Here is a 15018-nt window from a genome sequence, read left to right as displayed (position 1 = left end):
CCAGTAGTCCCATCCCCCCTTACCTTGTCGGAAGCCTCCTCCTTGGAGCGTTTGTTCTCCTTGTTCTGGCCCCTCTCCCCGTCTTCCTCCACCTCCCTCTTGATCGCCTTCTCTTTGTGGGTGGACGACTTGTCCTCCTTGTGAGATTTCTCCTCTTTTGATTTTTCTTTATCTTTTGATTTGTCTTTGGAACTTTTCTTTGTTCTAAAGGAGATAACCAGTTGATAAACCCAGAAGTATGCACAGAAAGTGAATTATTTCTACACAAGCTGAATTTTCTTTATCCCCTAAAATACATGAATCTCTACAAGAGTTTGAATTCTATTTCATTTTCTATCTACTGCTGGCTTTTTTTCCCTTATCTCTGCCTAACCGTTTCTTTTTCCCATTTAATCTTTTTCTATTCTCTGCTATACAAAAGTTGGAATCATTCCTTTCCCTTGTTCTACTTCCAGTTTTCATTTCTTTGTTTAATATCTCTACTCTGTTTATTTCTGCAAGAGTTGAATGCACTCTATCTCCTGCTCTATTCTCTACTAGCCTGAATTGTCTCTATCCCCTGCTCTATTCTCTACTAGCCTGAATGGTCTCTATCCCCTGCTCTATTCTCTACTAGCCTGAATGGTCTCTATCCCCTGCTCTATTCTCTACTAGCCTGAATGGTCTCTATCCCCTGCTCTATTCTCTACTAGCCTGAATGGTCTCTATCCCCTGCTTTATTCTCTACTAGCCTGAATGGTCTCTATCCCCTGCTCTATTCTCTACTAGCCTGAATGGTCTCTATCCCCTGCTCTATTCTCTACTAGCCCTGAATGGTCTCTATCCACCGCTCTATTTCCTGCTTTACCTCTGCTAGCCCTTAATGGTCTCTACCCTCTGCTTTCCTCTCCTGACTTACCCAGGGTCTTTCTTGTCTTCATCCTTCTTTTCAGACTTGGACTTTCCCTCTGACTTCTCCTTCTTCTCTGACTTCTTCTCTTTGCTAGATTCTTTCACTGTGTAAATATATTGTCAAGAACATTTTTTTCAGTAACTCAATTACATTTGTATCTGTCTTTTTTGGTCACTATTTTTCAACATGTTGACTATTCTTACCCTCTCCGTTCTCCTTGGAGGACTTGGTCTCACCATTGGCCTTGGAATCTTGTTTAGAGGACGAGCCCCCCTGCTTCTTCTGACTTCCTTTCATCTACAAGTCAAAGAGTGATTCTTATACATTGTATATCTGTACATTAATACATCTGTAATAGTGGACAGTTTAAATCATGGATTTAAAGATACAGAACTACTGGGGAGCAGTGACATACACTATGTAGGTCAGTATACATTGTACCGATATCTGTTTAGAGCATCAGACCACTGATTCTTTGCTAAAGTTTCAGTCTGCCTAATTCAGTTATCGGTGCATTGTCAGACCACTGATTTTTTGCTATGGGTTTGGTCTGTCTAGTGAGTTATGAGTTCAGTGAGCCAGAGCTCTGAGACCTTGCTGTGGTTTGTGGCCTTACCTCTTTGTGGTGGAACATTGTCTCCTGTACCCAAATACTCTTCTTCCCCTTCAACTGACCAGAGTACCTACAACAAGAGACAGGGTTTACACTAACAGAAATTGTATGTGTTGTTACCGACATGTACATGATTATGTAAATTCCTAATCAAACATCATGGTCTTGGTACTAATACATGTAAATACAATCAGTCATTGGATTTACATCGTGGCCGTGGTACTAATACGTGTAAATACAAACAGTTGATGGACTTACATCATGGCCAGGGCGTAGATATCAGGTCGTTTCCCTTTCTCGTCCTGTCGGAGTCTGTCCACTCTTCTCTCCAACGCTTGTCCAAACTGCTGAATCTTGGGATAGTTGGGCAAGATCTGTTCATAAAATGATCATACATTGTAACATTTAATGATCAGCTAAAACATTTTCAAATGCAAACATATTCCTCAATGTATTTATTTAACTCTTTCAATAACACCTGAACTTTCATCCCCTCTTACCTTTGTGAGGACAATCAGTGCGTTGCGTATCTGGATGTAGTTCCCCGACTCTAAACAGGCCACCATAGCCTACAATACACAGACACACATACAGACTAATTCATCTATCATACAGACACTTCAACACGAAATTTAACAATATCATCATAAAATTGAGAGTGATAAGAACATCCATATGATCAATACCTGTTTGCTTCTTATCTGCTCTTTGATTTGATATTGGAAACAGTGTTTTGAATAAGCCACAAGAACATTTAAGGAACTTTTGGACACTCCCGGAGACTATTCTCCAAGTCCCACTTACCAGACACAGACGAGTGATTACCTTAGTGATTCTGAAGTGCCACTTGTGGCAGACATGGCGGTAGTTTTCGTAGTCCAGCTGGTCGGCGATGTTGACACTGTCCGTGCCCTTCCTGAAGACCGTGACAAACCCGGGGTACGCGGCACACTCCTACAACAGGCAACAATAATCAACCGTGTCTCCACAATAGTCAAAAATATCCATACTTTGTCTCACAGACAAAAGGACCATCAATAGTTTATTTCATTACACCTAGGTACTAAAACAAGAAAAATATTAATCTGTGATACTATTTTTCTGATATATTTAGCAAACCTAGTAGTAAAATCTACACAATATTTACTTTTAGAAGTAGTTTGTTTCTGGCTTTACAGGTTTCTGACTGTGTATCGTACCTTGTCATAGATCTCTTCACTACTTCTATGTTTATTTTCGGTTTACAAGTTGTTGTTGTACCCTATCTTGTCATAGATCTCTTCCCTACTTCTATGTTTATTGTCGGTTTACAAGTTTTTTGTGTTGTACTGTACTGTTGTACTGTACCTTGTCATAGATCTCTTTACTACTGTGCCACTTCATAATGGTGTCCAGTGACGCACACAGGAATCGTCCGTACCTGTGAGCCTCGTTCTCAGTGCAGTTGGTCACCGTGTACGTGATATCACAGAATATCTGGAACACAAAATGATACATGTATACAAACATTCTCATACACAAAATGATACATGTATACAAACATTCTCAGTGTAAGTGATCAGAGATTTACATTTACAGTTGGCAACATATCAAGTCTGTTAATTATTTTGTATTTGTTTCAGATTCGATCAGTGACCAAATGAGTTAGACTTACCCTATCACAACAGATGAGTGTGGAGAAGTTGGGGGTCTTCAGATCGTGTAAGATGTGGATAAATTTGGCACAGTACACGGCATCTGAGGCAGTGAAACAACAGCGGGGGAACACACACAGCTGGAGGAACTGGGTGATGGTCTCATTCTTTGTGGACCCTGTCAAATACATAAACATTTACCAAGTCAACACAATAATAGAATATAGACTGGGTCAAAACAATCACAAAACATAAACAGTGAACACATTCTCTCCTTTACCCTTGTTAAACAGATCTCTCTTCATAAAACATTTCTCTTATTCAATCATTTATCTTGATAAAAGTTTAAAATCAATCACCACTGATTTCCATTCAGAAGAAATAATTAAGTAATAAGGAATCATTCTTTGAGCATTAGGAGGTAATAATTTCAGTCGGGGCATGATCAAACCCAATAAAGCCCGAAGGGTTTTATGACAGATTTGATCACGCCCCCAACCGAAATTATCATCTCATAATATTCAAAGAATGATTCCTTATTACTTATATCTATATAATTTTAATAAAATAAAATTAAATATTAATAAATGAATAAGCAAACCCTGCTGGCGCCCCAATTATAAGCCATTTGAATTTATGGGTTATATAGTACAAAATCGATACGAAGTGTTATCACTAAAAGACACTGGAAAATGTAAATATTCTAGAATACAGGTCCATCTAATGTATGGACTTACGTGATATGAACCAGGAGTCCCTCTGGGCTTTGAGTTGTGCCATCACTAGACTAACATACATGAATAACAATGTCTGAACTTACATGAGATGAGCCTGGAGTCCCTCTGGGCTTTAAGCCGGGCCATCACTAGACTAACACACATGTACAACAATGTCTGGACTTACGCGAGATGAACCAGGAGTCCCTCTGGGCTTTGAGCCGGGCCATCACTCGACTGCAATGGTCGCCCTGCTTCTTCATCTCATCCTTCAGCTTGGCAATCAGACTGCTGCATCTCTCTTTCTCTTTCTTCTTCTTGCTCTGGGGCTGAAAATCGAGAAGCAGTTCACAATAAATAGACTTTTCCTGTACTTAAATTAACAATAAAATTCAGCATAATCATATAAATATTCTCTATTTCAAACAGTGTAGTGCAATAAAATAAAGCATCAGCTACTGATCTGCAAGTCATGTCAAGTTTGAAACCTGCTGGTGCTTTAGCAATTTTTACCTTACTAAAAATACTCAAAATGCATTTCATGGTCAAATATTGTACGATTTGAAAATATCAAAACTGTGATAATATTTTGAACTAGACACTTGTTGCAAAAGCAACAAAAAGGTCTTCCGTTTTGATATACATGTATCAATTTAACTGTAGGACATTGCTTCTCTTACATGCAAAAAAAAGTTGATATGATAATTATTGTGAATGATATATCCAGACGTTACTCACATGTAAAACAACGAGAGTGAAAAAGAAATCAATTTTTAAGTACTTTCTGCGACGACCGGAAGTAGCGCCGATCTAAACAAAAATGTTAACCATTTGTACAATCATAAGTCAATCTTTCCTCAAAGTTTGGTTGTTCACGACTCTGCCAAATCTAAGATCTCTTTGAAACAATATTTTTTGTCTCGGGACCGAAACGGACGAACGAAAGTGATTAATAAAAAAAAACCCTGATATTTCTCGTACATTTGCTTAATGTACATCACTGTTTATTAGGCTAGATGAAATTCCAAGAAAGTCAGCTAAACTTGTTAAAAACAGGATTTGTTTGAACCCTTCCGGTAAGAACCGGAAGTGACAGTTGACAAAATTAAACCCGTTAAACACATCCCCAATCAAAATTCTATCAAACAATCTATGAAAGATTAGTGTCTCAATCACTTACAATGACGAAAATATTGCGGACATCAAATTTGTAAAAAGAAAAGCTACATAGAGATATTTGAGATATCTCACCGGAAGTAAAATCTATTTGCCAATTTAAAATTATATAGATGACATATGTAAGATTGTATACTGATATTTTCATTTTATGTAAAATGAATAAAACAAATTTTTGAAGTGCTTCCGGTGACGACCGGAAGCTACGCCGAACGAAACAAAATAGTGTAAACACATGTACATATATAGGTCTTTCATCCCACAAAGTTTGATCGTTCAAGTCGTTACCGTTTTTGAGATCTCCAGGAATCAAGGTTTTTTGTCTCGGGACAGGAAACGGACAAACGGAAGTGCTCAATGTAAATTGTAATTAAAAATTTTTTTTGTACTTGCCCTTTCTACTTAATTGTTCATCGATTTCACTACAAATATCAAAGGAAAACAGTTAAACTGATAAACAGCTCGATTTGTTTGAACTCTTCCTGCGTGGACCGGAAGTGACGGAAGACAAAACGAAACCGGTTAAACACATCTTCAATCAAATGTCTATCATCCATGAAAGTTTTGTGCTTTGAACGCTTATAGTTTCTGAGATCTCGTTTGTACAAAATGTGTTTCAAAAAAGCTACCTGAGATATTTGAGATATCTCACCGGAAGTAGAATTTTTCTGTTGAGATAACATCGCATAGACAATCTATGCATAGATTTATACTTATATATTTATTTTATGGAAAAAGAATTTTATGCGAAAAAGTAGTTATTTTTGAAGTGCTTCCGGTGACAACCGGAAGTTACGACGAACAAAACAAAATAGTGTGAACACATCTACAGCTATCGGTCTATCATCCCACAAAGTTTGGATGTTCAAGTCTTTACCGTTTTTGAGATCTCGTTGATACAAGCTTTTTCAACGCTGGACAGGAAATGGACAAACGGAAGTGCTCAATCTAAATTGTATTTAATATATCTTGTAAACTTGCCCTTTGTACTTCATTTCTCATCCAGCACACTACAAATATCAATGGAAATAAGTTAAACTGATAAACAGCTCGATTTGTTTGAACTCTTCCTGTGTGGACCGGAAGTGACGGAAGACAAAACGAAACCGGTTAAACACATCTTCAATCAAATGTCTATCATCCATGAAAGTTTTGTGCTTTGATCACTTATAGTTTCTGAGATCTCGTTTGTACAAAATGTGTTTCAAAAAAGCTACCTGAGATATTTGAGATATCTCACCGGAAATCGAAATTTTTTGTTGAGTTAACATCGCATAGATAACCTATGCATAGATTTATACTTATATATTTATTTTATCGAAAATGAATTTTATGCGAAAAAGTAGTTATTTTTTAAGTCTTCCGGTGACGACCGGAAGTTACGACGAACAAAACAAAATAGTTTAAACACATCTACAACTATAGGTCTATCATCCCTCAAAGTTTGGAGGTTCAAGTCTTTATCGTTTCTGAGATCTCATTGTCCATAGCTTTTTGTCGCGGGACAGGAAACGGACGACAGGAAGTGAATTTTGAAAAAATGAAAAAAACGCCTAGAGATATTATCATTTTCTTTCAGTCCTGAAAATTTCAAGAAAATCCATCCAGCCATCTCTGAGAAATCTTGTGGACAAAAAATGGACAAAAAAAAATAATAATAAGAAACATTACAATCACTATAAGGTCTTCCGTTGGAAACGGAAGACCTTAATAAAATGTCCTTTCGTCCACATTGGTATCACAAGGTGCCCCAACCACCTTGACATGAGGGTTGACCAGCTGTGTGACCTTTAAGCTATGACCAGTGGTTGTGTGACCTTTAACCTATGACCCCTGGTCATTGAGGTTACACCTACCAGGTCCTCATTGTCCTCAATGGCTGTGATCTGAGAGGTCAACTGCTGGATCTGTTTGTCATACACTGTGGTGGGGACGGCCAGGTCATACATAGACATGGACCAGAACGTCACAAAGAAGGTGGCACTGAAAGATAAATATTAAGGTGAAAACAGGTAAATAACAAAACCTTGGTAACAAAAGGGGACGGCCAAGTCGTACATAGACATGGACCAGAACGTCACAAAGAAGGTGGCACTGATCTTTTACACAGATACACACACAGGTAACAACTGTAACAACAGGTGAGGCTTAGAGCAATAGATGTATAGGTAGTGATTGATACACAATTACACACATAGGTAACTACAGGTGAGGCTTTATACAAGAACAGGTGAACAATGTATAGAACTTGTGAAAGATTTGATGTGAGAGATTATTAATATCTTGACTTTTCGAATTCAAAATTTATGCCTCCTCCTCCAACACTGTCTGCTTTTAAATTTGTAGAAATTAAAGAATTGTAAAGGAAAGGAAATCTGATCTACATTATGATATTTAGTCAATGGTGTATTACCTGAGGTCTTCCCAAACGCGGGGACTGTAAATAGGGCGGATCAGCTCCACGACGGGCTGCATCACCTCATCAGCTGCCTCTATGTATCTTTGTTGCTGTCACAAAGGTTATTACATATGAAAAGTAATGTATAAAATAACACTATTTCCTCACCACAGAAAAAGTCACAAGCATCAAGTTTGGTGAACTTATATGTCCTTCAAGAGGGAAGTTAGCTACCCTCAAATGTTAACTAATAAGTATAAAAAACATATATTTTGTTTCTTGGATTAACAAAGACAGTGAAACAGACCTTTAAAATGAGCATTCAGAAATATATGTTCATTAAAGTAGCAAACTCAGGGGAACTTTGTGTCGCTATGACAACAAGAGTAAGCATACCTTTAGTTGACTTCCCGACTGTTTGTTGTTCTTGTCTGTTTTGCGAAGTTCATCAAATTTTGACTAAAACATTAAATGACACATTTACTTAATAATTTACTACACATGCCATAATATAGAATAAATTCATGACTTAGAGTACCGTATTTTTCGGGGCATATGCCGATGTGGGGCATAGGCCGAATTGCTCATTTTTAGACAAAATTCAAGAAAATTCCTTAGACTAGCCGAATTGGGGGATAGGCCGATTTTCAATCGATGATTACTATAGTGAAAGTATGACCGCTGTTTAAGGAAGTCATCGTATGAAGTATACTTTCAGAATATCGATGTAGAAAGTCAAAAGAGTAATTAAAGTTATTAAATTTGCTTAACATATATATTTTAAGCAATTTTTAAAAATACATCTGTGTTTTGTGGCTGTTTGGTCTCCCGTATTCGTCGGTGTATCGTTGCGTATCGTAATTTTACATAGTGTAAATTTAATTGCAACACCAACCTCCGTGGTTCTGTCTGGTAGAACTAAGTATAATACTTTACCAAACCTTTTATATTTTATTAATACCTTATTGCTAAATTTCATTTAATCAAGTTGTACTTTGAAAGCTACTTGTAAATACGGGGTATGGCGTCCATTAGCTCAACACGTGGTTTCATATTCAAATAGAGTTATCCCCCGTAATCGCTATGAATGAGAAAACGAAATACCAAACATAAAATATTTAATTTGTGTTCTTTCCATTAATTAATTAAATAGTGACTTGCCGTTATGCAGAGAAGTTGTAATGTTAAAAACACAGTTAATGCAATGAAGTGTAACGGTGTACACTACGTGTATCCAGGCTGTGTTTGAGCCACGGGTTTCACACCTTTGTATATACACACGACTCCAGAATACCGTTATTTTATCCAACAGAAAATTAATTGTAAAAACACAAAGCATTTGATTTATTCTACACCCTTGACCAGTGATTCCCACGAACGCAGACATGAAGAATTCACAAAATTTCCGTCATATTACATTCTACCCGGTTTCGTTTTCTTTTTTACTACGCAATAATAGTTTCCAGGGTTCATACACGAACGTGGGAAAAAATTCTTTTGATTGGGGTTGTAAAGAAATACCTCGTACAGTACTGTACATTTTATAACTCACGATGTCCTTACAAAAATTATCAACGGGACAACTATCGATCAATAGTTCAAACGGATGGAAAAAAAACAACCCTCATAATAAACTGCTACAACAGTACAATGGATAAAAACAGTGGATTTTATATTTTACTGTTAAATTTTTTCAACTTTGAGTCTACAATTGGCCGATCCCGGGGGATAGGCCGGGGCTCGCTCATCGGAGAAAAAAAATACCGGCCTATGCCCCGAAAAATACGGTACTAAGAAAGCATTATAAAAAAGAGACTTGCATTAATTGCATATGTGTACTGAGGACGGCATAAGAAGAAGGCGGCATCAGCGGGGACGTGGTAGGCGGTGATCAGTGTGTCGATGGTCGGCAGCCGCTTCACAAACTCCTCCGTGCTCAGCTGCATGGAGAGGAAACTCCCAAACTGTACCAACGTGTCCTGGCACTGCAATAACACAAACAGCACATGTAGTTCAGAAAATCAACAAATAGTCCAGGAAATTCAGCGGCACGAACACCATAATGACAAAACAAAAACTTTTTCCTGGTAAATCCATTTGTTTCACAATATTTAATAATATACATAGCATAACTATATTTTATATAACTGCATTTTGATTATTTTGGTCCATTCTATACAAGATTAAAAAGCTTTCCTACAGTTTAAGGTGCCTCTCATATATCAATAGATAAGTACTGTAATTGGCTGGCTATTTTGGCCTGAGCTATACCTGATCGTAAAGCTTGCCTACAAGCTTGAGATGACTTTCTGCGCTCTCCTCGTATATGACACCATCCCTCTGCTGAGACATCAGAATACACAGGGCCAAGGCCAAGTCATGCTCCAACAGGGAGTCCTTTAATCTCGTGGACGACTTCTTGGTGTTCCTTACTTGAGCAAAATACCCACCCTAAAATACACATGGAAAACCTTATAAAAACTCAGGAGCAAAATATCCACCCTCAAAAAAACCTACATTATTACCCATCAGAAAAATCAAAGGCCTGAAGGCCTGAGAGGCGCATCGCACTGAGGGTAGATTAGCTGCAATAATGGAGCCCTCTCCCGATTTTTTTTTTTTTTGGAGAGGGCTACAACTCCATAGGATCTCCATAATGGTGCAAGTGTGATTCACTCCCACAACGATTTTGTCTCAAATCGTATATAAATGACAATAACATTTGCATTTCTAACCTGAACTCAAACATTGTAGATGTCTATGGCATAAATTGATCAAAACAAGATATCTGTGAGCCAATGCTCACTAGTGATACCCCCGCTCTGTTGTGAATATGCAAAATAAGCAAAGTCGACATTTAACAGAAAGCTGGCATCCGCTTGGTACAGAAATATATCCCACAATATGGCATGCCTAAACAAATAGTTTGTTAAAATTTCAAGCATCTGCGATAAATAGCTGCTGAGAAATCTTTGAGGAAAATTTGTTTGAAAATTTTGGCTAAAATAAACAAAGTACTCATTTAACAGGAAGATGACATCCGATTGGTACAAAAATATATCCCACGATATGGCATGCCTTAAAAAATACTGTGTAAAAATTTAAAGCATCTCCGATAAATAGCTGCTGAGAAATCTTTGAGGAAAATTTGTTTGAAAATTTTGGCTAAAATAAACAAAGTCATTATTTAACAGGAAGATGACGTCCGATTGGTACAAAAATATATCCCACGATATGGCATGCCTTAAAAAATACTGTGTAAAAATTTAAAGCATCTCCTATAAATAGCTGCTGAGAAATCTTTGACGAAAATTTGTTTGAAAATTTTGGCAAAAAATAAGCAAAGTCGTCATTTAACAATAAGTTGACGTCCGATTGGTACAAAAATATATCCCACGATATGGCATGCCTTAACAAACACTGTGTTAAAATTTCAAGCATCTGCGATAAACAGTTGCTGAGAAATCTTTGACGAAAATTTGTTTGAAAATTTGGTTAAAAAATAAGCAAAGTTGTCATTTAACAGGAAGTTGACGTCCGATTGATACAAAAATATATCCCACGATATGGCATGCCTAAACCAATAGTGTGTTAAAATTTCAAGCATCTGCGATAAATAGTTGCTGAGAATTCTTTGACGGAAATTTGTTTGAAAATTTTGGCAAAAAATAAACAAAGTCGTCATTTAACAGGAAGTTGACGTCTGATTGGTACAAAAATATATCCCACGATATGGCATGCCTATACAAATACTGTGTAAAAATTTCAAGCATCTGCGATAAACAGTTGCTGAGAAATCTTTGAGGAAAATTTGTTTGAAAATTTTGGTTAAAAAATAAGCAAAGTCGTCATTTAACAGGAAGTTGACGTCCGATTGGTACAAAAATATATCCCACGATATGGCATGCCTTAACAAACACTGTGTTAAAATTTCAAGCATCTGCGATAAATAGTTGCTGAGATAAATGCGACAGAAATTTTTGTTACGGACGGACAGACAGACGGACAGACAGACAGACAGACAGACGGACGGACGGACAGACACACAAGGGTAAAACAGTATACCCCCTCTCCTTCGGAGCGGGGGTATAAATATCAAGTATAGTCCATATATTGGTTATTTTTCGTGTATGTCAACAACATAAGTTGAATTTGTCCGCCATGTTTACTGACCTTGACCGGTATTATTTTTGGACAGCCAATGAGAATTCAGGAGCGGATCTTGAACTGAATATAGGAATTCCCCTATTATAAACATAATTAACACGGTAGATATGAATTTCTATTATATACCATTTCCTTAAATGATGTTTTAGTGATAGAAGGAGGTAAGATCGATTATCTACACTGACATTCACGCGAGAACTGGTATGGCTGCTGAAAAAGACGACTGGTAAACATGCTGATGTGTTTTATCTGGTTTTGATTTATATACGGTTAGTTTGTTCAACCTGAATTAAAAAATCATTTTATTTAAAGGAAGTCAAATATAAAATCGATCTTTTCAGATCGAAGTCAGTCGCATTAAAAAATTAATTTTGCACCGTTACGGAGATCCTATGGAATTGTAGACCTCTCAAGTAAAAATCAGATATAAAAAAAAATCGGAGAGGGCTACATTATTGCAGCTAAGGGTAGCTATTTAAAAACATCACTACAAGTTGTTAAATATCGCCATTCTACATGGGGAAGGTGGCGCGCTTTTCCTCATTCAGTTGGACATCGTCTTATTCGTTTTATCAAGTGATAAAATACGAAATTTGTTCCTAGCTATAGGAAGACAGCCACTTACTCTCATTTTAATATAAAGATTTTATATACGAAATTATTACATTCTTTTACCTCCGATATTCAAACAATTAACGTCACCGCTTTTAAATTGAAGAACGAACTGTTGTTATGCAAATTATCTCATCGGTTGACTGGTCCTCTGTCCCTATCATACATTGCAGGCATTGCCAGTCTATCTCACCTGTGTATTAATCTTTGTTTTGTTCTTTAATTGATGTTGATGTTTTTTCAATGTGTAAAGGAGATATCTGTTGTATTGATTTATTGATATTTTTAAAACGCGTACTGAATATATGTTCCTGGTTGAAAATACGTAACAATCAGAACGGCACTATATATTCAATGGCGCATTGATACTCGAGTTCTATGACGCCGCTTGTATATAAGCCGAGAGAAGCGAGCTGACAGCAATGAGGCTACAATGCTGATAGAGATGCGCCTCAAAAACAACAACATGTAAAACCTAAAATAAATCTGATGTATCCATTTACATGTAAATGACTGCAGCTAATTTGATATTGGAACAGTTAAATTAATATGTTAGTTAATATGAAACTATTGCCAAAATAAACAAAACTCTTATGATATTTGCAGGACCAGAGTAAGCACAAAACTACCACAGAACTGTAAAGTTTAACTTTCTGTTTCTGACCTCTTGTCGTAACAGTTCTCCCCCAGACATGGCATTCAGCTGGTCGTCTGTGATCTCTTCAGAGATTTCTATCCCCGCCATCTTAGTGACAACCTCACGTAACAGCAGCAAGTCAAAGCTTCCAAACAAAGGGTGAAAAATTAGTCCCTATATTACATGTACTGATGAAACAAAGAGTGAAAAATTAGTCCCTATATTGCATGTACATGTACTGATGAAACAAAGGGTGAAAAATTAGTCCCTATATTGCATGTACTGATGAAACAAAGGGTGAAAAATTAGTCCCTATATTACATGTACTATTGAAACATCCCTATTTTACATGTACTGATGAAACAAATGGTGAAAAATTAGACCCTTTAGTACTTGTACTGATGAAACATCAAAATATTTCATGTGTGCAAAACAAATAAGAAAGAAATATTCATAGTTGGGAATTTGATTTTAAATCATCTTCAAACAACCGATAGAACACATGAAATATGCAGTCATTATCCAATACCTTTTCCCTGCTTTCAGTTGATTTGCTACAAATTGCATCAGCCCAGCCAAGTCTACTTGGTATTTTCGACATATACAACCAGCAAAGTTTGCCAGACCTGCAAATAATTCAAGCAAATATTGTTGGGGTTATCAAGGACAAGAGAAACAGATATTATGTTACACAGTTCTTTATCTGTTATAGAGTGTTTACATTAACCAATCCTTTACAGGATATCATAGCATACATGCCCATTATCCCATTGTTCTCTTTGTTCACACCTTCCATTAAGAGCAAGGCTAATTAACAGTAAGCCATTGTTATAAATTCTTTTTCAATCCCAATGTGTAAAAGTTACAATTAAGATCGCATACTGTGTTGATGCCACAAGATAAAGATTGAGATTATATAGAAGATAGAGATAATACAGAAGATAGAAATTAGAGAATACAGAGATTATAGAGAAAATGGAGATTATAAAGAAATCAAAGAGAAGATGGAGATTATACAGAAGGTGGAGATTATGGAGAAAATTGAGATTATAGTGGTGATGATGAAGATTATACAGAGATTATAGAGAAGATGGAGATTATACAGAGATTATAGAGAAGATGGAGATTATAAAGAAGATAGAGATTATAGAGAAGATGGAGATTATAGAAAAGATGGAGATTATAGAGAAGATGGCGATAATAGAGAAGGTGGAGATAATAGAGAGGGTAGAGATAATATAGGCCACTTACTCTGGATTATTATGGAGAAGATTAAGATTATAGAGAAGATTAAGATTATACAGAGATTATAGAGAAGATGGAGATTATAAAGAAGATAGAGATTATAGAAAAGATGGAGATTATAGAGAAGGTGGGGATAATAGAGAGGGTAGAGATAATATAAGCCACTTACTCTGGAGCCACTTGGATATGTTTGTGTCGTCGTACTTCATCCGGCTCTTGTCTGGGTTGGCCAGAGCATCAATGATGCAGTCTTACATACAGTTAAGGAACATGGGACCATGTACAATCATTCATTAAAATATTCACATTTACATGTACTTCAAAGCTTTGCTGTTTAAGGGTAAAAGCATAAAATTTAAAGTGTGTGATAATTTTTTCCCTCTTTATTATTAAATGATACGGTGATTTCATTTTCATGCTGTTAACTATCAATAGGGTTTCCATCTATCTGTTCACTTTAAGATGAGAATACTCAGAACAGCCCATGAAATTAAATTATCTTGTCAACATGAGATAAATGCTTCCCCAACATATTCATGTAATTATTTAGCTTGTTCCAGGAAAGAGTCCAAGACTTGGTTTATGAGTGACCATTACTGACATACACTTCATTATATACATGTATGTCTGAGCATTAGAGGATACAAGCCAGCATGTCGTACGACAGGGAAGTCAGGTACTTGAGGGAGTCCACTACTGGGCCGATAAAGTTGTCGTGGGTCTGAATTTGGGACAGCACCTGTAACATAGCACAATTCCCAATGTAACACAGCAGAATCTCAATACATGTAACTCAGAACAACATCCATAGAGTAACAATACCTGACAGACAGTAGGAAAATAGCTCAAAATGTCACCAGAGATACAGTTCATAATTTCTTTTATAGACAGTATGCATGACTTTAACTAGAGATAAATATTACAAGAC

The 15018-nt window shown here is 36.6% G+C and overlaps 1 protein-coding gene across 1 annotated transcript in view; it reads right to left on the bottom strand.

Moving 5' to 3' along the window:
- The window catches only part of LOC105330153 (THO complex subunit 2), a 32904-nt gene that overhangs the window by 8075 nt on the left and 9811 nt on the right, over positions 1–15018 (bottom strand). Inside the window, exons 15-33 of the mRNA XM_066074397.1 lie at positions 14736–14829; positions 14260–14340; positions 13375–13471; positions 12873–12990; positions 9701–9880; positions 9250–9414; positions 7826–7888; positions 7445–7539; positions 6888–7014; positions 4043–4184; positions 3160–3317; positions 2853–2981; positions 2331–2459; positions 2006–2074; positions 1764–1879; positions 1509–1575; positions 1096–1189; positions 899–995; positions 24–204 (exon numbers count right to left, since the gene is read on the bottom strand). Of these exons, the coding sequence (XP_065930469.1) occupies positions 24–204; positions 899–995; positions 1096–1189; positions 1509–1575; positions 1764–1879; positions 2006–2074; positions 2331–2459; positions 2853–2981; positions 3160–3317; positions 4043–4184; positions 6888–7014; positions 7445–7539; positions 7826–7888; positions 9250–9414; positions 9701–9880; positions 12873–12990; positions 13375–13471; positions 14260–14340; positions 14736–14829 (2202 nt within the window). The remainder of the gene's footprint in view (positions 1–23; positions 205–898; positions 996–1095; positions 1190–1508; positions 1576–1763; positions 1880–2005; positions 2075–2330; positions 2460–2852; positions 2982–3159; positions 3318–4042; positions 4185–6887; positions 7015–7444; positions 7540–7825; positions 7889–9249; positions 9415–9700; positions 9881–12872; positions 12991–13374; positions 13472–14259; positions 14341–14735; positions 14830–15018) is intronic.

The sequence above is a fragment of the Magallana gigas genome, chromosome 2 (assembly GCF_963853765.1).
Source record: "Magallana gigas chromosome 2, xbMagGiga1.1, whole genome shotgun sequence".
Lineage (NCBI taxonomy): Eukaryota > Metazoa > Mollusca > Bivalvia > Ostreida > Ostreidae > Magallana > Magallana gigas.
Note: the sequence above shows the minus strand (reverse complement) of the source record. Positions and strands in the feature narration are given on the sequence as shown.